At 40.5% G+C, this 23,795-nt stretch overlaps 1 protein-coding gene across 1 annotated transcript in view; it reads left to right on the top strand.

The window, feature by feature from the left end:
• The window catches only part of TMEM132D (transmembrane protein 132D), an 839,174-nt gene that overhangs the window by 189,188 nt on the left and 626,191 nt on the right, over positions 1–23,795 (top strand). Inside the window, 2 exon segments of the mRNA XM_073021227.1 lie at positions 11,933–12,549; positions 12,551–12,822. Coding sequence (XP_072877328.1) covers positions 11,933–12,549; positions 12,551–12,822 — 889 coding nt within the window.

Raw genomic sequence — 23,795 nt, 5'->3', positions numbered from 1 at the left:
TACCAGAGAGAGAAATGAAGACAAACTCCCTGCCAGAATCTCTCAAACAACACATTTAAGTGTTTCAGAAGCGAAGTGAGGACAGTGTGTGTCACATCATTGTGTCTGGCCTCCATGGAGCTGCTCCAGTAACCCCAGTGAAGGGAAAATCCTCTAGGAGCGTTCTCGGGTCGATGCGGATCTCCACAAAATAACTTGTGCATTTGCCTGGGGCTAAGATTTTCTCCATTCATGAATATGAGATAAACCCCTAAAAATGTCCAGCTCTGTCATCACACGCACCATCTTCACAACTTTTGTAGCAGCTACGTCTCTTTCAAAACTTCCACCTGTAACTCACGCAGCCAGTGTAGACAGATGACCAGAGCACCACCTTTAGCCTCAAGCTAAACAATGATACCCGTGAATTTTGGGCTTGATGTGTGAATTATAATTTTTTCTAAATTCATTGAGAGAAGCATGGACAATCACAATTTAAAGGTATATAGACAGTCCCTGACTTATGATGGTTCAACTTAATGATTTTAACTTTATGATATGCAAAAGCAGTATGCATTCAGTGGAAACCATGCTTCTAATTTTGATCTTTTCATGGGCTCACAATATGTCCAAGGGTACCCTCTCATGCTGCTGGGCAGCGGCCACCCAGCCATGAGATCACGAGGTTGAACAACTGATCCTCTGCCATGTCCTGTGCTGCTAGGGGATTTTGCCCACCTGCAGGCTCATGTGAGTGTTCTGAGCACACTGAAGGTAGGCTGGGCTGAGTTATGATGTTTGTAAGCTAGGTGTATGAAATGCACTTTTGACTTCTGAGATTTTCTATTTGTGATGGGCTTATTGGGAGGCAACCTCATCATGAATTGAGGTGCATCTGTGTATGTTTTTCTGGGGATCCCTGGGAATTATTAGCACAGTGCTGTCGGTACTTACACCACATATTGAGAAGGACATGATTTGAAGTGGAAAGGAGAACAGCACAGGGCCGGATCCAGAAATCATTCATTGAAAGGACATGTTGTTCACTGGTCATGGAGCCAGAGTGTCAGGTTTGAATCCTGCCTCTGCCACCTAGCACCTGTGTGACTTTAGGCAAGTCACTCAGCCTCTCTGAGTCTCCGTTTTGTCACTGTGAAATGAGAATAATAGTGCCTAACACATGGGGCTGCTAAGAGGATTCAGTTTGTTCATCATCGTAGAGCATACAGAACAGTGTCTGGAATAGAAGAGTAATCATTAAATAAGTACTTTAGTCGAGAAAATAAAATGAACTCAATTAACTCTACTACAAAGCATAGTTTGCTACACACCCAAAAAGAAAAACAGAATCACAATTTTGCATAGGCGTAGCGATCCCATTAGTCCAGGGGGAATGGGGAGGATCTTTAGAGGGAGAGGTCATAATATGCAATGTCCCAGAACAGACAGTAGTCTATCTGCTGGAGATTTGATTTAGAGGAGAGGGCATTGCAACTTGGAGAGTAGCAACATCTCCGAGGGAAAGGAGAGGCTATATTTGGTGAATGGCCAGCAGCACAAACTGGTAGAGCATTAGGTAAAGTGCAGCGAATCAGCCAGGTCCCGAGGAAAGGAAGGACAAGTGTAAATAGGGGAAGGTTTTGAATGCTGAGCCGGAAAACAGACTATTACATGGGAATCATTGGAGAGCCAAGAAAAGTTTCACAATAATGAAAAAGGTGATGCGATCACAGTGGAATGAGGTGAATACAAACCCAGGCAGCAGACTAACAGGGTAAATGTTTAACAGTAGGCTCCAGGAGGAGGTAGGAAGAGCCACATGGGATTTGTGGGGTTTGCCAATTTCCATGGTGTAAATACTCCCTCCATGGCTGATGTAGAGCTGCCCACCTGAAGTCACTGAACGTGGAGCTGAAAGGAGATTCACAGAGTCAGCTTGTATGCGTCTGTGTGTACCAGCTCTTGCACTCTAGAGGCTTAGATCCACGGTCTAGTCCCAGCACGGGCACTTACTAATTGCACAAACTTGGTTGAGGTCAAAGGGTTGTTAATCCCTTTGACGTTCAGTTCCCTTATCTGCAAAAGGAAGAACATAAAATAAAACATCAGAAATGACACTTCTGATTATTAAAACAGAAATCGAATGATACTAGGAGCTTAAAGTTGAGCCTTAGGGTGTCATTCCTTCCAGAGGCTTCAGGGGAACAGTTTCCCTGCCTTCTGTGGTTTCTAGAGGATGCCTATATTCCTTGGCTAATGGCCCCTTCCTCCATCCGCAAAACCAACAGGCAGCATCGTCACCTCACCTCTCCGACATTGACACCTTTGCATAAGGACCCTGTGATTACATCTGGCTTACTCAGGTAATCCAGGCATATTTGTCCATTCTCACACTGCTGTTAAAGACATACCCAAGACTGGTTTATTTATTTATTTCTTTAGAGACGGAGTTTTGCTCTGTCGCCCAGGCTGGAGTGCAGTGGCACGATCTCGGCTCACTGCAAGCTCTGCCTCCCAGGTTCACACCATTCTCCTGCCTCAGCCTCCCAAGTAGCTGGGACTACAGGCATCCACCACCACGCCCAGCTAATTTTTTGTATTTTTAGTACAGATGAGGTTTCACCATGTTAGCCAGGATGGTCTTGATCTCCTGACTTTGTGATCCACCCGTTTCGGCCTCCCAAAATGTTGGGATTACAGGCATGAGCCACAGCGCCTGGCCAGTAATTTTTTAAGAAAAAAAAAAAAAAAGAGGTTTAATGGACTCACAGTTTCATGTGGCTGGGGAGGCCTCACAATCATGGCAGAAAGTGAAAGTCACGTCTCACATGGTGGCAGACAAGAGAAGAGAACTTGTGCAGGGAAACTCCCCTGTATAAAACCATCAGATCTCCTGAGGCTTATTCACTATCATGAGAACAGCATGGAAAAGACCTGCCCCCATGAGTCAGTTGCCTCTCACCAGGTCCCTCCCACAGCACATGGGGAGGGTGGGAGCTACAATTCAAGGTGAGATTTGGGTGGGGACACAGCCAAGGACAAGCTCCACAACTCAAAATGTTTAACTTAATCATTTCTGCAAAGTCCCTTTTAGCTAGGTAGATAACATAGTCACAGGTTTTAGTAATTGGGACATGGATATTTTAGGGAAGATATTCCCAAAAATAGGTATTCAGACTGGCACAGTGACCATAGAGTGCCCTGTATGTGTGCATACACACATATTTGCAAAGAGCTATTTATCATCACTGACATAAATATACACATCTCTCTATAATACATGTTTCTTTATAAAAGTGTACATATACATACATGTGTGTAGTAGGTGTGTGTGTGTTTGCATAGGGAGATATCTATGTGTGTGTGTGCAAATGGTAGATGAGTCAGGCATAGTGGTTCATGAGTGTAATTCCAGCACTTTGGGAGGCCAGTGTGGGAGAATCCCTTGAACCCAGGAGATCGAGACCAGCCTTGGAAACAGTGGGAGACTGTCTCTATAAAAAAAAACAAAACAAAACAAACAGTTGAGTCCAGTGGTGTCCACCTGTAGTCTAAGCTGTGTGTGAGGCTGACATGGGACGGCTGCTTGGACCCAGGAGGTCAAGACTGCAGTGAGCTGTAATTGTGTCACTGCACTCCAGCCAGGGCAACAGAACATGCAGGAGTTTAATAGGGGACAAATGTAGGAACTTAAGCATTGGACTTTAAAGGAAACAGAGGCTTTATCATAAGAGGCAAAGAGTGTTTGAAGTTTGTAAGTAGAGCGTGGATTTAGGGGAAGGAAGATAAGAGATCCTTTCTGGTGGGTTCTGCTTTCTGAATGAAGTGCAGGTCGTCAGCTGAGAATGGGCTAGGTGTTGGGTGGAAGGTATTAGGTCTGACTGTTTGGTTATTGTTAATCGTTGGGTGGGGCAGTCATTGGTGCAGGGAAATTGGAAGGAGGAAGGGAAGTGAGCTGGGGTGAGCGGGAACTTGGATGTGGCCCATGATCCTGAACACCTCCTACCTGAGGTCCTAGTGGCATACCTCTCAGTCTGGAGCTCACAGGACTTGGGGTGGCTCATGGAAGATCTCTCTGTGCTGCTGTCTGCTACAGATGGTTTCCCCTCAGTCCCTGCCTCTCCTCACCTCTGATCCTCTCACTGAGGCCAGGCAGGGTCCCGAGCCTCAGCCTTTTGTGGGGCATCTGCTCCACCACTGGGCTTTGCCATTCTGAGCATGTTTGGACCCATCTGGTCTGGAAGGAGCCCCTCACCCACTCTTGAGGAAGGCTGCCCAATTCACGTTAAGTTGGATATTCTTTGTGATTTGGGGTTTTGGGTAACATTCTTGTTTAATTGAGGATTGGCTTTTCTCCCTGTAAGATGGTGGTGTTGTTTTCAATGAGTTTTAAGGGAGATGAGTAGAGTAAGGTCGAAAGTTCTTTATTTGGACTTATTGAATGGAAATTCCAGAACATTCTTCCATGGATATTAGGTTACAAGCCTTTTCAAATTTGTATATTTTCTGCGTCTTTATTAGCCAATTTGATTGCATATATTCCTTGCCAATAAATAACTAATGCAGCATTTACAACCACTAGAAAGAAAAAATAAATGTAAAAATCAACCTAACCAGAGAGAAGAAATTTTTAAAAACTAACAACACAAATTTGTAATAAATTTAAAGTGTAAAATAAGATAGCAGGAATAAATCTAAACATACGAATAAAAGAAAAGCCCACAATCAATATCTGTTTAGATACTGACACTAAAGACAAGTGACACAGAATACATTAAAATAAACATGACTAAATATAGTAAGAAATTGTCACAAAGGCCAAAAAAGAAAAGAACAAGAAAGAAAAGAAAAAAGGAAAAACAGAAGGGATGACTCTTTTCATTTCAGGAAAAAAAATGCAATTCAAAATTAAAAGGATTTTAAAAGACAAAAGGAAAGTTTTTTAAAAACAGGAGACAAATACACCAAGAGAATATAATGGTGAAGATACTTATGTACTGTCTAACATATTGACGACACATACGAGTCAACTGTTTGAAATACAAGAACTTTACTTTTCCAAAAGTACTGGGGACAACTTCAACACATTCTTTTTCTCAGAAACTGACAAAGCAGACAAAAATAAGAGATTCTATAGAAAAATTGAGAGTGCAGTTACCAAACAGCCCCTCTATGCTGCTGTATGTCTTTTAGAATTTCGTACCAATCTTTGGATTTTAACTTTTCCTTGCTTTCTAGAATTATACAAGCTTTTTCTTTTCCTTCCTTTTTGTTTATTTTATGGAAATTTTTGTATGAGAGACTATATAAATGCATGATTTGTTCATTATTAACAATCTATTACTATAAATGTATGATTTGTTCATTTTTAACAATCACATATATAGATATATAATATATATTATATACATATGTACATGTATTATATGTATAATATATAATACTATTTTATATGTCATATTACATTATATTATATTATACTTATATATAATTATATATAGATTTTTCCTAATGCAACACCTCTTTGATTTAATTCTCGATTTTGTTGTCTTGCATTGTTATTTTCTTACCTTTGTTTTTATTAATGCTTCTTTAGAGATCTTCATTTAGATTTTGTTTTGGGTTTCTTATTTTGTGTGTTTAGTTGATCAATTTTATTCGGTTTAATAATGATACTATTGAAGATTATGAATTTGCTTTTGACTACATCTTTGGCTGCTTCACATATGTTTTGCTGTGTAGTATTGCCATTATCAGTAGCTTGTAAATATAGTATAATGGTAAGTTTTATTTTGATTTTGATTCAAGAACTGTTAAGTAGTTGGGTTTCTCTTCCCAAGTAATAGCGGTGTTTCTATTTTGCTGTTGTTATGAATTTATATTCTAGTGTATATGATCATAGAATATAATTTAAATTATTTATGTAATTTTTTAATTGTTTCCTTGTGGCCTTATATATGATTAGTTCATGAGAAGGTCCCATGAACACTTTAAGTGAGTGTATTCTCCACAGAGATTATAATAGCATTAGTTATTTATATCTTCATGTCATTTTTTACTTTCCTATACTTCATAAGTCAGAAAAAGGAGGTATGTAACATTTAAGCAAATTTTAGTTACTATTAATTTCTACTTGTAATTTTAAGAGATTTTGTTACATTAATTTGGTGGCTGTATATACTTGCATAAAATATCTACAATATTTATGCACTGTGAATTGTGTCTTTTAATAAAATTAAGACCTGTAATTCAATTACTTATTTTTACCTTGAATTTTACTTTTTTTTGTATTAAAGTTGTGACCCCAGTTTTCCTTCTTTGTAGAATATCTATGCCTATTCTTTTTGTTGTTTGTTTATTTATTTATTTATTTATTTATTTTTTAAATACCTCAGTCAACTTATTTGAGTTCTCTTGGAGACAATTTATAGCTTAACTTTTTTTTTCTTTTAACTTTTGAGCCAGCTCGAGAGTCTTAGTCTTTTAACGGGAGAATCTAAGCCACTTATATATAATATCATAACTAATAAATTTGTTCTTCTGTTATATTTTATTTTCTATTTTTCTTGTTTATCTGTGTATTCAATCGATTATTCAGTAAACTGTTTCTGTCCTCTCTTCTCAGTTCTTCCCACTAATCTATATGCATAAAAACCAAAATTTAAGTTATCAGAAAAGTATAGTTGGACATATTTTTATTTGGTTATCACTGACTAAAATAAAGTCATATCTACTGATATCTCTTATGAAGATACAAATTTAGTCTACTTTAACTTTCTTTTGCTCCCTACGTCTCTTGCCATTTTTAAGTTTATAGTGTGTGGATTCTGAATTTTTTATTACTATTTTCAATGTGTGGGGTTTTGCCTGCATTTAAAACTCTATCTGAATGCACTCTACATTTAAGTGTTTTCAGCGCTCATCTGGTTCTCATTTAACATGATTTTCCTGTTCTTGAGTAACCTTTGATTAACTTTATGGTGTCCCAGATAATAGGCTGCAGTGATTTTTCAGCAGCGGAAGATATGGTATACATTTTTGTTTCTTTCTGTTGCCCTTGCAATTACCAGAAAAATCCTCAGGGCAAATAATTGTTCAATTAGATAATTGTTCAGTTAGAACATTCTTCATCGTATTTCTGTGAATATTTATCAGTATTTTTTAATATCTAATTTTGTACAGTGGATGCAAATGAAGACAATCTGATTTTTTTTTTTAGTTTTTAAAATTTTACTTTTTAAATAAATGCTTATAGAATTACCTTTTACCCTTGACGGGAATGTATCTTTAAGAAATACCTAAAAGGTGGTGTTTTCGGTTTTCTCTGGAATCAGTGAAATATCATGATCTACTCTGAATATGTGTATGTATATAAACCCGGGAGTGTTTTCTTTTTTTGCCTTTTAATGCTGCTGCTTTTGCATTTTCCTGGTGTCTTCATTAGGAGCTCCGTCATCTGAATGTTGAACATCTAATATGCGTCTCACATGGTTACAGCCTCTTACTGATCATTTCCATTCCTTTGCCTTTTCTATTTAGCTGTAGGGAAAGCTTCAAAAGCTCCCCTTCTCAGATGATAAATTCAATTTTCTGCATTTTTCAAATCTGTGTTATTGCATCTGAAACCACTTTAAATTCCTTACTTTTAATACTGCAGGATCTTCTTCCATCTCAGTCTTATTTCATTACAAAACAACAAAGGCTCTGCTTTTCTTGACGATTGTGAGCTCCAAAGTCATTTTGTATAAAAGGTACTTCAATATTCTATGGCAAATACTCTTCAAAGGTATGTTATTCCTCTGCTTCTTGAATGTCTTTCTGAATTTCCTTCTGTTACTCTGCAGCTTTTATTGGTAGGTCCTGTTCTCCTTCTGTTTTTGTTTATTTACATATCCTTCACTGTGGGCGGCCTTTTTTGCATTGGCGTTGCATGTTACCATCTGACCCAGCATCCCTGGGGGACAGTGAGGATGCTCCGGGGTGTTGACATGCCCAGCAGGGGAGATCCCTTGCCCCAAGGTGCCTTCTGTGAGTTGGGTGCAGGGGCCGCATGGGCACTGGTTTCCTGTGAGTGGTTTTAGGTTTGGACTCTTCCAGGAGCACAGTGTGGCTATGTCAGACCTCCTGCCCCATCACTGTCTCTGTTAGGGAAGAACAGCATTAGCAAGATGCCTTGATGGTTTAGGTCTTTCTGTGCAGTGCAGCGCCCCCTATGCTTGGGTCTCTGATTCAGCTGATGGCAAAGCTGGTTGGCTTCCAGCATTGGAAATATTGTCAGGTGTGGGAGCACCCACATGGCCCATGGCCTTTGCTCTTACAGATATCAGGGTAGATTTGTCAGCTGCATAGATATCAGATATCTTACAGATATCTACTCAGCTGACAATTATTTTCTTTCTATGACAATATCATGCTGAGGATTGCCAGATTTGGGAAATACAACACAAGATGCCTAGTTACATTTGAATTTCAGAAAAACACAATTTTAAAATATTTATTTTTAATTATTAGCATGCCCTATGGAATATTTCTGTTTTCTGGAAATCAAAACATAATTAGGTGTTTGTGTTTTGTCTGGCAGCCCTAATCATTCTGTTTTCTATGTGAGGTATTTGAGTCCCTTGTGACTCCCAGTAATTCTTGCAGTCTATGGCATGCAGGTTGTACCTAATTTTCAGCATGAATGTAGATTTTTCTTCCCTATTACCATATTCTATTAGTTATTGCTTTTGAGTCCACATAGGGGAAAATTGAGAGTCTTGTGCTCAAATTGCTTTCTTCCCATATTTTTTGAAAAAGTATTATTCAGGGGAAAAAATGATCCTTTCGAAAATGTTAAAATTAATACAAAATCTCTCCCAGACCACTGAGTTGCTTCAAGATGTGAACATGCCACTCTCCCTCAAGTAAGAATTACAGCCATGGCACCCAATCAAAAAGTAATTTTTGTCCTTAGCAAATTATTAACTGACATTTACTGTGTATAGCTTCTTTGTTATTTAACACTTTGCTAATTTTTATGTTAAATATAAATGGTGTCCTTTAGTGATAGTAACCACTCCTGTAGGGATGAGAGGATAATGAGTTTTATGATGCATTCTGTGCATCGTGGAATATAATTGGCATTATTTTTGTAGTATTATTAAAAAAAAAGGAAGGAAGTGACACTAGCTTGAGGTCGATATGGAGCAATTTTAAGCAATAAACATTTAGGTCAGATACCAGGCAAAATGACTAATACACCATTTGTGGAATAAAGCTAAGAAGTTACTTCCCTTCAAATGACGTTTGCAGTGACCCCTGATTGCCTTATTGCTTTCCTGAATAAAATTGGAGGACCCAATGTCGTTGCCCTTGGAATGTGTAATTAGCTGTGCAATTAAGTTTTGTGGCCTCAAGTAGTCGGGGTCAGATGTTCAACAGGGAAGTTCACGGAACCTTGGTATCTGGCATTAATGTTTAACCATCTGTAATTTGGTTGTCTGGCTTTGGCTGTTTCTAGCACAAATGGCAAAAGAATGCTGAGGCAGCTCAAGGTACTTGTTCTAAGTGGTGCCAAGATGTGTTTTTAACAATAGGGCACGCTGTATCATTGATGTAGGTCTTATAGGAGTCTCATTACATGGAGAGGCCCATCTTCCTTAGTCCCATATCACCAGGATTACATGGAACTCTTAATGGGATAAAAGGATCCAGGATGCTGATTACAGGGATGGAAGCGAAGAGGACAGTGAATAACATCCTAGCGTAAAAACAGAATCTGCTCTTTGTAACAGTAAAAGCATAATACACTTGTTGATTCATTCATTCACGTGTTTATCGAATATTTACTGAATACCTGATATTTACCAGGCACTCTCCTAAAGACTGTGAATACAGCGGAGAAAAAAGCCCTCTGTATCATTTCTGCTCCCTGCCTTATCCCACACTGGAGCACATAGAGAATTACAGCAAAGCATAATGTGTTTTGATGCAGGAAGTTGGGGATGCTACAGAAAAACCCAGATGGAGAACATAACCCAGAATCATACAGTCAAGGAAAGGATCCTAGCAAGGTGACTTTGATAATGCAGCCAGAGAGGTCACAGAAATGTGGCTAGGCAAATGGGGAGAGGGTACCGAGAGAGGGGATGAAAAATTCTCTGCCTCTTCTTTGTTTTTACCATAACTCACATGTGAAAATACAAGTTTAGAGATAATATAAATCAGGAGTTATTTCCATAAAGTTAAAACATGTAATCTTTTTAAGGCATGAAGTCCCTTTTTATATCTATGATATTTTGATTTTTGAAAACAAAAATCCATATTTGTGACATTGAACCCTAGGAACTTGTCCTTTGGGTGGGTGCAGACTGCTTACTTATAAGCAGTCTCAAATGGTTCAGCCCAAGACAAGCCTTAATTGTTTAAATGGAAGCTCAGCCTGCTCTGAGTTTGGTGATGCCGTTGATTGGAGAGATTTTTTCATCCAGGGCCTTCTGTAAACTCAAGTTGAATACATCTGTTGAACTTCTTGTCTAGAAGTTAAATTGGATGCAGCCTGACACCCTGCGGTATCACAGCTGGGCTGAGGCTACAGCGCTCCAGTCAGCCCCCTCGTGCTACCAATGGGTCCACGGGAAGCAACGAGGGTCAGTGACCTGCTCTGTGGTCTCGAGAAGCCAGGAGCAGGACCCCTGCCTCCGAGCTCTTGGCTCTCTCAGCTGCTGGCAGACGACTGCCAAGAGGGGTCCTGACTCAGGTAGGCATCATGCTTCCAAATGTGTTTGTGTGGGCCTTTGAGAAAGGTGACGCCGTGAGTGTCCGAGTCATCAAAGGTAATTACATGGTGACTGACGAGAAGGGCTTCAGCGTAACTTGTGGAGCTTTGCCTAGAAAGTCAGCATTCCCAGAGCCAATAGTTTCCATTTCTAAAACTCCTTAAATTGGTTCTTTGGATTATGCAATTGCTCTGCCTGCATTTTTCTTACAGAATGTAAGATCACCTGTAAAAATAACATTTTGGATTTTTCTCCCCCTGAGGGAGAGATACGTTCAGTGCGGAATAATGAACACTGGTTTTTGTTTGTTGCTGACCGCGTAGTGTCCACAGGATGTGGCTGGGATGGAAGTGGGGTGCTGCCCTTGCTTCTTAGGTTCTAGGGTCCAGTGTTTCACAGATGACTTGGAGCAAGTGCCTTGTACACCTGGCCCTGGCACACTGGTGGTGTGGTCACATCATCTCATCTGTTTCTGGAGGGCCCCTCCCAGTATATCCTTTCAAGGTCTTTTCTCTGCATCTCTCCCCTTAACTCCAAGAGGCGGCGGCTGTACACTGTCTGTGTGATTTATGATTGTGCATCTGTATCTATTTTTGCCTCAAGTCTGTTACCATTTCCCATTGGACATGTCCTTAAATGCAGCACATGAACACACACACACACACACACACACACACACAAAGAATCTGTATTAGGTGAAATGTGGACATAGCATTGATCCATGTGTTGAGAAAGTCGTTCCTGTTTTTACCAGTCTCAGTCTGTGTTGATTCAATGGGACGGTGCCTCTCTGTCGATGCTGGCTTGTTTGTGACAGCTTTCTAACACTTGCTCATTTCTCTTTTTATCAAAAAAAAAAAAAAAAAAAAACAGGCAAGTCTTTACCATAACCCCATAAAAACACCATTACCACGAGTTGACATTTTAAAACTTCATTTGAATTGTATTTATTTGCATGCTCAACTTTTTTATAGGTTAAATGATACTGGTTTTCTACTTAGGTTGGTGGCATTTATTTCTTCTGAAACAAATAATATGAAGCGAGTAGATTGGATTAAGAGGTTTGGGTAAGGAATTGCATAATTGGCATGAAGACAGGGTCCTGTGTTATGAAGGGGCCACGCAGGTGTCTGAAATACGGGTAACAGGACCTTAGCATTACTAACACCTGCGCTGCGATTCCCTCCCCACAGTGACGGAAGGTCGAGGGATCCTTGAGAGCATCCAGAGGTTTTCCTTGCTGCCCACCTACCTCCCCGTGACCTACCACATCAACAACGCTGACGTCTCCTTCTTCCTGAAGGAGGCCAACCAGGATATCATGAGGAACTCCAGCCTGCAGTCCCGGGTGGAGTCATTTCTGATTTACAAATCCAAGCGGCTGCCTGTTCTCAACGCCAGCTACGGGCCTTTCTCCATCGAGCAGGTGGTGCCCCAGGATTTAATGCTACCTTCCAACCCGTTTGGATTCACCAACAAATTTTCTCTTAACTGGAAACTAAAAGCCCACATCCTGCGGGACAAAGTCTACCTGAGCCGGCCCAAAGTGCAGGTTCTGTTCCACATCGTGGGCAGAGACTGGGACGACCGCAGCGCCGGGGAGAAGCTGCCGTGCCTGAGGCTCTTTGCTTTCCGAGAGACCAGAGAGGTGCGGGGCAGCTGCCGGCTGAAGGGGGACCTGGGGCTGTGTGTGGCCGAGCTGGAGCTCCTGTCCAGCTGGTTCAGCCCCCCCACGGTGGTTGCCGGCAGGAAGAAGGCCGTGGACCAGCCGGAGGGGACCCCCGTGGAGCTCTACTACACCGTGCACCCAGGGGGGTGAGCGCGGGGACTGCGTCAGGGAGGATGCGAGGAAAAGCAATGGGATCCGGACAGGCCACAGTGACATGGATGAGTCCGGGCCTCCCTTACAGAGGATCGGGAGCATCTTCCTTTACCAGACGCACAGGAAGCCTTCCCTGAGAGAGCTGCGTCTGGACAGCAGCGTGGCCATCCACTACATACCAAAGACCGTGAGGAAAGGAGACGTGCTGACTTTCCCTGTTTCCATCTCCAGAAATTCCACTGAAGATCGCTTCACGCTGAGGTAAGTCGTTTCCCCGTGTCTGTCTGTACTCGCCCGTCGATCAGGATCAGGTGGTGTTTTCGAGAAGCTGTTTGGCCAGATGAGTTGTGTTATCACTCGCCAAAGTGGAGCGGGCCTTCCCGTTTTTACAAACTCCACCTGCACGGTGGAGATCAGTCTGATCTTTCCGGGTTGGCAATTTGGTTGTGAGAATATTCGTCTTCATAGATTTTCCAGGCCATTGATGGTGCAGTCAGGGAGATGCTGATGGTATGCCTTTTGCCTTAGCTTCGGGCATTATCAGCAAGTTTGGGGAATGCTAAAGGTATCCAAGAAGCCTTTTCAAAATTGGAGAGTTAAATGCCTCCCAGCTGAAATGAGACTGCAAATGAAATGGTAACCAGCTGTCAGAAAGGACAGAGAACAGGGTTTGCCAACTCAAAATCTATTCCAGATATGTAAGTTCTAAGTATAATATGGTACCAACCTCAAAGTTATCATTTTGTGTCTCCCTGGAAATAGAACTTGGTGTTCAAAAAAATAAATGAGCATAATGTGTGAAGAATATACAGTAGAATTTGTTGAGTTTCTTATATAAGAATATACCAAAGACAAGACATTGAAAATAAGCTCTGTGTACTTTAGAATAAATATGGGCTGCTTTTCACTTTGGAATATGATGTGCGAGGGAAGCTACTTGCCTAGGCTTGATTGTATTTTCATTATATAGTTTTAGTTTTATTTTCAACACAGGCAAGTTTGATTATAACAGCTGTTTAGTAGAAGTGTTACTGGGTTATTACAAATGTCCTAGCACTGCTGTACAACTCAACAGTTTGACTTGATGTGCAATGTAATAAAATGTGTGTTATGACTTCCAAAATTAGGAGCGCAACTGTATGTAAGATATATTTCATATGTGGGCTTACAGAGTTCATCCAGTAATGACCAGCTGTCTATCCCCCTTCATAGGGATTTATGGTTGTCTTCTCTAGCTTTTCTTTTCTTCTATTTTTTTTCTATTCTTTATCCCTCTTTCTCCCTATCTCCTCCCCTCTCCCCCTTCCCCTCCCCCTCCCCCCTCCCCTCCCCCCCTCGTGCCTCCCCTCGTCCCTCCCCCCTCGTCCCTCCCCTCTCCCCTTCCCCCGCCCTGGCCCTCGTCCTTCCCCTCGACCCCCCCTCCCCTCGAACCCCTCCCCTCGACCCCCCTCTCCTCGCCTGGCCCCTCCCCGCCCCTTCCCCTCTTCCCTCCCCTCGCCCTTCCCCTCTTCCCTCCCCTCGCCCTTCCCCTCTTCCCTCCCCTCGCCCTTCCCCTCTTCCCTCCCCTCGCCCTTCCCCTCTTCCCTCCCCTCGCCCTTCCCCTCTTCCCTCCCCTCGCCCTTCCCCTCTTCCCTCCCCCTTCTTCCTTTATGTTTGAAGGGTGGATGCGTTTAAGAAAATAAATCACCGTTTTGATTCTGTGTTGCACATTGAAGTTTATTTGATTGTGACCTAGTATTAGAAATGCCTTTTTGATTGTAACTAAAGAAACAACCTAATGGACATGCATCTAATGACCGAACCTGGCTAAGTCCTGGAAGGTAAAAAGCTTTGGCCTGGTTGGATGTGCCATTCGTGGATTAGCCGCAGGGATTTAGGGCACAGGAACACATCTGTGGGGCCGAGCCTTCATTAGCGTTCCCTTCCGTCCCTCTGGAAATCGGATCTAGATCCAGCTGGCCACAGGTCCTCAGCGAGGTCTGCTGGCTTTGTGTTTTACTTCTCTGGGTCCAAAAGTCTTACATAGTATTCTCTGTGAGGATGGCTGCTTGTGTAGAGAAATATTTTGGTGGTAGAAACAAAATGTTTGAATAGGGGAGCTTTGTTCTTACACCGTTTCATACTGTCTGCCATCTTTTAGGTCTGCCAACGACTGACTAGATTTTCTGAACCCGGGATTAAACACTGCAATCCCCTGAAGCTTTGACTCTGAGGAGATGAGAGCCACATGCGGCTTGTGTGTGTGTGTGTGCGTGCGTGTGTGGAAGCAGTGATATGTGTAGCACTGAATTTCACAGAAAGCTTTGTGTCTCATGACTTTATTAGACACTAAACATATCCATTAGGGTCCAAGGGTGGCTTTTATCTTTGGCAATCTGTAACAAAACCAAGATAAATTCACTATGCTTGGCTGCACAATATGAGGCTCCAAGTCTTGGCAAATTCAGAAGCAAATGCATTTGAAGCTTCTAAATTTGGTGGCTCCACTCACAGGTCAAAGTTTGGAAAATTTGGGAAATACAGCAAAGTATATTTGTTCACAGCCCATCAATTAGAAATGTCAATTCGATTTAAAAAATCAGTTTTACAGATAAGAACAACAATGAAGGAAATGTTTCATGAATGTGTGTTTACCTCGGTACAATGCTACACAGTTTCTTTAAGAGGTTGCATTTATAATGTGCTTGCTGCATACTTAAAACGCTCTGATTATGGATGAGTCTCATGTGTTTGTGTAAACAGCTGGAGGTTAACTTGGACCTGGCAAGATTATTCTTTAGCTTGAATCCCTATAATTAGAAAATAATAAAACTGTATATCTTTTGAAATGAAGTCAATTTGACACTAATTTAGCATAGCTTCCAAATATTTAGAATTGGTGTGTGTCTGTTCTCTCTGGCTATCTGCTATAAATAACCCTGAAGGATCCAGCCAAATATCCTTGGGCACTTTTCTCCGAATTGTGACTGTGTTTCTAGACTCTCTGTGTTGAAAGTGCTGGCATGGCCCAGCGTCGAGCTCCTGTTTCATAGGTCAGGTACCAGTCAGACATCCAGGGCCAGTCAAGGATGACCAGAGTGAGAGGGGACCAGAGTAACTGCCACCAATGGGAGGGATATATGCAAATATGCATCATGCATATTTGCAAATTGTGGACTGATGCAGTGGCTGCGGTTTGAGTTCTTTGTTGATAACGACTGACTACCCACTGTACACCTCTCCGGCGGTGTGCCTGTGATCTCATGGGTACTCAGGGGCATGCGACGGCTGAAGCACAGGAGTTAGCTTCTTTCTCTGTGTGTACTTATATGCGGGTATATGTGCGTGTGTGTTTCACGCTTTAAGAACAAGAAAACCCAGGTGGGGCTGTTTGTCATCTTACAACTTCTGTTCTATCCTGGCTCTTCTATCTTCTGAAGGTGACACCTGCAGGAAAAGAAAAGCAAAATGCTTTCTTTCATTCCTGAGACATCTAACGATCTCATTCAATCCCAGAAAATGTTTTCCTTCAAGTGAACAACTGAAGCATCCCACAGCACTGGAAACCTTTCTTCTATATTTTTCTAGCCACATTCTCCTGTGTCCCTCCCCCACTGAGAGCGAGGCTCAGATGCGTCCCGGTCTCTATTTACCTGCCATGGGCCTGGAGGAAGATAAGAACTGGGACTCTTTCTTTCACGTCCTCACCAGTTATTCTTCCATTCCTTTGCATCACAGGGAGTCAGTTTCCAAAGAGTTCTGGTCTTCAGATCTGAATGGAAGGCTGGAACCCAGTATGGGCGTAGCATTCCCATGGTTACCTAACAGCCCAGAATAATCAGCCGGGGGGCCTATAACACTGGAACAAGCTCAGAGAAGAGGCTGTTCTTAAAGGCAGGGACATCCTTCAGTTTCTTGAATGAATGAATGAATTGCTAATTATTAACAAATATGTGCACTTTGCTGAGGTCTTTGCAGTTTTAAATGCTCAAGAATTTGTTAAGCACCATATGCCTAGCACTGTGATTGGCTTTAAGTCCAGGTCAGAATAAGACATTACCAAGGAGATATTCTTGCACAGGTGAGACTTAGAAAGGAGATAGCAAGATAATAAAATACGAGTGTTTGACAAGGGGCAGAAGTGAGCCTGGCATTGATGAGGCTCAGATGATATTCTTTGGTGGTTTGGGCAGCCAGATATGCAGAAGACTTAAAGCTTGTTAGGAAATAATATGGTGGTTGGAGATTGACCCTGTGAGCTTAATTCACATGAATGATGTAACCTTTGAACCTGTGTTGGCCCAGAATAGGATTTCTTCTTATTCTGTTTCAGGTAAAATATGCCCTGGTGTATCCAATGATAGTCTAAGTTGCAGGCCATAAATCACCCTCCAGCTAATTTAAGAAAAAATAATAAATAAAAGGGTTTACTGGATGGATATCATGGGACCCAGCTTGGCCATGCAGATTCGGATGGAGGTTGGAGGCCGAGTGTGGACACGGCAGCCTCCCAGCAACTCTCTCCTGCCCTCACAGTGAATTCCTTCCATAGTTCTCCTGGTTATCTGCACATAAGCTGCAGAGACCTCCATGCAGCCCCTGCTGAATCACCTGTCTACTAGCTGGCCATGCCAGGGGTAGGAGAGGGACCAGATGCGGCTTCCATGAAGTAAAATGGTTCCTCAAATTACCTTTCACTAAGAACACATCCCATGATATGGGGCATTTTCCTCTTGTGAAGATTGGTGCACGGTTACAAAGAGGACAGATGTTGGTGTCTTCAAATTAGACCAATGTCCAGTGACATGTGGTCTGTACCTGGGATTGTACATCCCCTTATTACCTAGTGGGGATTGACAGAGCTGCTTGAAATAGAGAGAAGGGCAAGAAGCAGATAGGCTTTTACTCTCAGAACTGATTTGATTTTACAAAAAACTTGTGAACTTATTGCAGTGTTCCCATATGTCCCCACTAGTTTCCTCTTTTATTAATACCTTACATTCGTGTGCTACATTTGTCCCAATTAATGCACCAATATTGACACATGATGATTAGCTAAAGTCCATACTTTATTCAAATTTCCTTAGTTTTTATCTACCGCTCCCCTTGGCTGTTCCTGGATCCCATCCAGGAGACTACATTACATGTAAGGGTCATGTCTCCTGGAACTCCAGTTCAAAGAAAAACTTCAACTGAATTAAATTCAAAGGAGTTCAATTGAGCAATGAATGACTCGTGAATCAGGCAGCTCCCAGAATCACAGCAGATTCAGAGAGACTCCAGGGGTGCCTTGTGGTCAGAACACATTTATAGACCAAAAAAGTAAAGTGATACACAGAAATCGGAAGTGAGGTACCGAAACAGCTGGGTTGGTTACAGCTCAGCGTTTGCCTTATTTGAACACAGTTTGAACACTCAGCAGTGTATGACTGGTTGAAGTGTGGGCGCTGGGATTGGCCAAGACTCAGCGACTGTTACAGGCGCATACTCCCAAGTTAGGTTTTCAATCTTGTCTACCTTTTAAGCTAGGTTGCAGTTCATCCACAAGGTCTCAAACATGGAAATAGAGTCCTTCTCAGGCCATATTTATTTTGCTTTAACACTCCTGTAGCTGTGACCATTTCTTAGACTTTCTTTGGTTTTGGTGGCTTTGACCATTTTGAGACTTACTGGTCAGCTGTTTTGAGGAATGCTTTTCAACTGGGATTTGTCTGATGCTCTTTCTCCTGATTGCACTGGGTTTGGGGGAGGAAAACCACAGAGCCAAAGTGCCATGTTTGTCACATCGAGGGTGCATACGGCCCATGTGACTTGCTACTGTTGATGTGAACATCCAGGGCTGACGGCTGCTGTGAGACCCCAGTTCTTGCCTTTTTAGTTTAAATGGATTTAAACAAGAGACACACAGCAAAGGAGATGCACTATAGAGCAATGTATTGCAAAAGAAAATATTTTGAAAGTTAAGTTCAGAATAGATAGTACACCAGAGAGTGAGAGCATTCAAGGAAGGCTGCTGGTAAGGATGAGACAGCAAAGACGGGCATTAGGGAGACTCCCTTTATGGGAGCCTTACATGATTATTCATAAGCGGGTGGGAAGAGGTGTTACTAGGAAGCATGTCTGGGGGAGGTCCTCTGGGTGCACATGCGCAGTAGCTGTAAGAGCTTGTTCATACATCGCATGTCTCATTAGCGTCCAAAATCTCCACCCAGGGGTGTGTTTTTTTTACTATTATAGTGAGCAAAGGGTCTGCCTGAGGACAGGTAAAATCCAAATACGCATGCTGTCTACAGGGGAAATTCCCTACTGGAGATTGCTCTGCTTGAATGAGTTTGAGGTTTATTGTGTTGATCCTAAGGTCCCAAGGTTGCTATATCCTGAGGACATGGTCGCTTCCTCGGCCACCTATCCTGCCTCACCAGCACCGGGCTGGGGCTGGGTTTGTCAGGTTTCTTCCCTGTAAAGTTACTTTTTTCCCATTCTTCCAAGGCTATACTTTGTAAGGAAGTGCTTATCCCCAGCTCACAATTATAAAGAGGGAAGTGGTGCTTCACCCCCTTGAGGGTAATATAGCTGCTTAAGTTATTTAGAATTCTGCAGGTGACATTTGCTTATTTTCCCTCATTTATGTATTTATTCAATAATATACTTATTTCAGTGAGAACACCTGGATATTTATTTTATACTTTGGGTTATAATCTAATATTATTTTATGAATTTTGTTGCTCAAATTTTCCCACTCTGGCTATTGACAGCTTTTTCATTTGGCTCCAGTACAATGTAAAATAGGAATGGTGAGAAGGGCTTGTCGTGCCTCATTCCTCTTCTTAGTGAGTAAGCATCTAGTTTCTCGACATTCAGTACGACGTCACCTTTAGGCTTTTTGTTCATATTCTTTATCAAGTTGACAAAGTTCTCTTTCCTTCTTAGTTTGGTTAGAGTTTTTCTTTATCAAGACTTCCTGAACATTTTGTCAAGTTTGTTTTTAAATTATATATTGTTAAGTTCCAGGGTACAAGTGCAGGATGTGCAGGTTTGTTACAAAGGTAACATGTGCCATGGTGGTTTGCTGCACCTATCAACCCCTCACCTAGGTATGAAGCCCAGCAAGCATTAGTTCTTTTTCTTAATGTTCTCCCCTCACTGCCCTCCCATGACAGGCCACAGTGAATGTTGTTCCCCTCTCTGTGTCCCTGTTTTCTCATTGTTCAGCTTCCACTTATAAGTGAGAACATGTGGTGTTTGGTTTTCTGTTCCTTTGTTAGTTTGCTGAGGATAATGGCTTCCAAGTACATCCATGCCCCTGCAAAGGATATGATCTCATTCCTTGTTATGGCTGCATAGTATTCTGTGGTGTATCTGTACCACATTTTCTTTATCCAGTCTATCATTGATGGGCATTTGGGTTGATTCCATGTCTTTGCTATTGTGAATAGTGTGAATAGTGCTACAGTGAACATATGCATGCATGTATCTTTATAATAGAATGATTTGTATTCCTTTAGGTATATACCCAGAATGGGAGAAAGTTTTTGCAATCTATCCATCTGACAAAGGTCTAATATGCAGCATCTACAAGGAACTTAGGCAAATTTACAGGAAAAAAACAACTCCATTGAAAAGTGAGCAAAGTTTCTTTCCTATGCCAGTTGACATAGTCGTATGATCTTTCTCCTTTAGCCCGTGAATGCAGTGAAAGAATTATCTTAAGTTTTTGAACATTAAATCAGCCTTGTATACCTGGAATAAATTCCACTTGTGTGTGGTGTGTAATTCTTTTTATATATTGTTGTTTTCAATTTAATGCTTTATTGAGGATTTTAATACCTAAGTTACTGAGAGATATTAGTTTGCACTTTTGATTTTTCTTGAATGTCTTCATATGGTTTTGGTAATATGGTTAGAACATCTTCCCTCTGCTTCTCTTTTGCTCAGACACAGTGTGTAGAAATGGTAATTTATATCTTAAATGTTTGTAAGTTTTCACTGGTGAATCCATCTGAGCCTGGTGTTTTCATTTTTCGGGGGGTTATTAATAATTTACTCACCTTTAATAGATAGGGCTATTCTTGCTACTTATTTTTCCTTGTGTGAATTTTGTTAGTGTGTTTCAAGGAATCCATCTATCTTATATCCAAGTTATAAAATTTGTGGGTGTAGAGTTAGCTGCTGTATTCTTTATTATTTTTTGGGAGGAGTTGTTTTGCTTGTTTTTGTTTTAATTTTTATTTTTATTATAAATTGAAAGATTATAGCTGTATATATGGGTACAAAGTGATGTTATGGTTTATGAATACAGTGTGGAATATTTAGCTAATTAACATATTCATCACCTCAACTATTTACCATTTCTGTGGTGAGAACATTTGAAATTTAATCTCAGCAATTTTAAATGCACACTACATTATTATCTACTATATTCACCAGGGTGTGCAATATATCTCAAAGAAGAAAACTTGCTTTTTAATTTACATAGGATCAGTAGTGATGACTCTTCTTTCATTTTTGTTATTGGTAATTTTTGTCTTCCCTTTTTCCTTGTTAGCCTGAGTAGGATTTTATCAATTTTATTGATCTTTTCAAAGAATTAACTTTTGGTTTTGTAGATTTTCTCTATTGTTTTTCTATTTTCAATTTCATTGATTTTTTTCTCCAATTTGTGTAATTTCCTTCTGCTTGATTCAGTTATAATTTGTTCTTTAGGTTGTCTACACTTAACACGAATTAATTTTAGATTAGGTTATTGATTTTAGATCTTTCTAATACGTGTTTTTAATGCTATAAATATTTCTCTAAGCAATGCTTTTCTGCGTCTCAAAATTGTGGGTAAGTTATATTTTCTTTTTAATTTAGTTTAAAATACTTTTAACTTTTTTGAGACTTCTTTGATTCATATGTTATTGAGAAGTGTATTTTTAATTAACAAATATTTGTTGGACTTACCATCTGTCTTTCTAGTATTGATTTCTAGTTTAATTACTACTGTGGCTTGAGAACATACTTTGCATAATTTCTGTTTTACATGTAAGGCTACATGGCACAGAATGTAATCTTTCTTTGTAAATGTTTCATGTGATTTTGAGAAGAAAGTGTATTCTGCTTCTTTTGGATGGAATGTTCCATAAATGTCAATTAGATCAAGTTGATTGATAGTGGGTTCAGGTCATCTACATCCTTACTGATTTTCTGCCTGCTTGATCTATCAGTTGCTCACAGAGGAGTGTTAAGTTTCCTACTATAATAGGAGGATTGTTTATTTCTCCTTCAAGTTCTATCAGTGATTGTCTCATATATTTTGATGTGCATTTGTTGGATGCATACACATTTAGGATTGTTGTAACTTCTTGGATAATTAGCCCATTTGTCATTATATAATGCTTCCGCTTTACCCCTGATAATTTTCCTTTTTGTAAAATCTGCTTTGTCTGGGATTTATGTGAATACTGAAGGTTTTATTTATTATTGTTAGCATGACCTTTCTCTATCTCTTTACTTTTAACTTGTAAAAGTCTTTTGAGCTGAAGTGGGATTTTGGTAAATAATATATAGGCACATCATGTTTTTAAATCTACTTTGACAATCTCTCTCTTTTAATTGGTATATTTAGTCTGTTCACATTTAAATGCTTTTCATATAGTTAGATTAATATCGATCATGTTTTTAACTATTTTCTATTAATTTTGTGTGTTCTTTGTTTTGTATCCGCCCCTTTTTCTACCTTTTCTGATTCTAATATTTTATGTGATTACATTTGCTATCCTTTCTTGGTGTACCAATTCTACTTAAAATATTAATTGTTTCTCCAAAATTTTTAATATACATTTTAACTAATCTGAGTCAATTTCATATAACACTGTCATGCTTCCCATGTAGCACAGGTAACTTACAACTGTGTTTTCCCAGTTACCCTCATGTCCTTTGCGACATTGCTGTGATTCATCACTACTGTTATTGCTTTAAACAAACAGTATATGTTGATCAATTAAGAAAAATAATTTTACCATCATTTTACCATCATGTATTTCTTCCTTGAATGTATCTGTCTCTCCAGATTTGGGAGTGGCATTTTGTCCTACAATCTCAGTTCTCCAATGAGTCTGAGAAAATGTAGTGCTTTTCAGTTTTCCGTCCTTTTTCTTGTAAGAATAATTGTGATGACTTCCAAGCCATGTACATGTCAGAGCTGAAACCAGTAGTTCCCAGGACTGTGTTTCTTAACACCTTTTTTTTTTTTTTTTTTTTTTGGACGTTACAGAAACATGATTTGAATCAGTTTAAAGAAAAATGAGAATTTATTATAAGGGTATTGGTATGGCTCATGAAGCCCTAGGACAGTATTGATCCTGACCTAGAACCCAGAAGCTAATTGGCTTAGAAGAAACTCATCCAGTGCCCTAAATCAACGGTGCAAGAAACAGGTAGAATTGAAGTTCAGATGTAAGAGGGAGTGTTGTGTGAAATGTGACTGGAAGAATTGGGAGTTAGTTTACGAAGAGTCATGCTGCAGGCAGTTGGGGAGCATTTAGGTTTCATGAGTGGGGGCATGACATGCTTGTGTTCACTTAAAGAGGTAGGGAAGGCAATTCTGGGCTGAGAGAATCTGCATTTTCTTCTGAGGACTTGTATAATATTTAGAATTAAATCATGTCTAGATTTTTTTGCCCCATTTTTCTCAGCTATAAGAATATATTTTCTCTATATCTGATCGGGAATCAAGGTGGAATTCAGGAGAGGCTTTTAAGTAAAAACAGTGGAATTGTGATATTTAAGTGCTGCCCCTGTTCCATGTTTTGCTAGAAGGTCACCATGTGACCTTGGAGAAGTCAGGCAACCACTGAGGCTAAGTTTGAATAGGGTTGGTATGAGTAGACTAGGTTCCTCAGCCTCATACTGTTGACATTTGGATCAGACAATATTTTGTTGTGAGGATAGTCTGTGCATTGTAGGACATTGAGAAGCATCTCTGGCCTCTAATTACTAGATGCCTATTAACTGCTACCACCCATTATGATGACTGAAAAATGTGTCCAGATATTGCCAAATATTCCCCAGGGGACACAATAACCTCTAGTTAGAGACACCTGGACTAGATTATGGTTGTGGGAGAAAATATTCATAAAGCAAATTCACCTCTTGCATAGAGGAAGGTTCTGCATTTGAATTTAAGGTGACATTCTGTTGTTATTTTTTCTTGGAAATTCTTTAAATTGCATGTCTCATTTAGTTTTCCATCCACTAGAAGGTCTGCTCCATAA

This window comes from Chlorocebus sabaeus, chromosome 11 (genome assembly GCF_047675955.1).
Source record: "Chlorocebus sabaeus isolate Y175 chromosome 11, mChlSab1.0.hap1, whole genome shotgun sequence".
NCBI lineage: Eukaryota > Metazoa > Chordata > Mammalia > Primates > Cercopithecidae > Chlorocebus > Chlorocebus sabaeus.
This window is presented reverse-complemented; position numbering and strand designations above follow the sequence as displayed.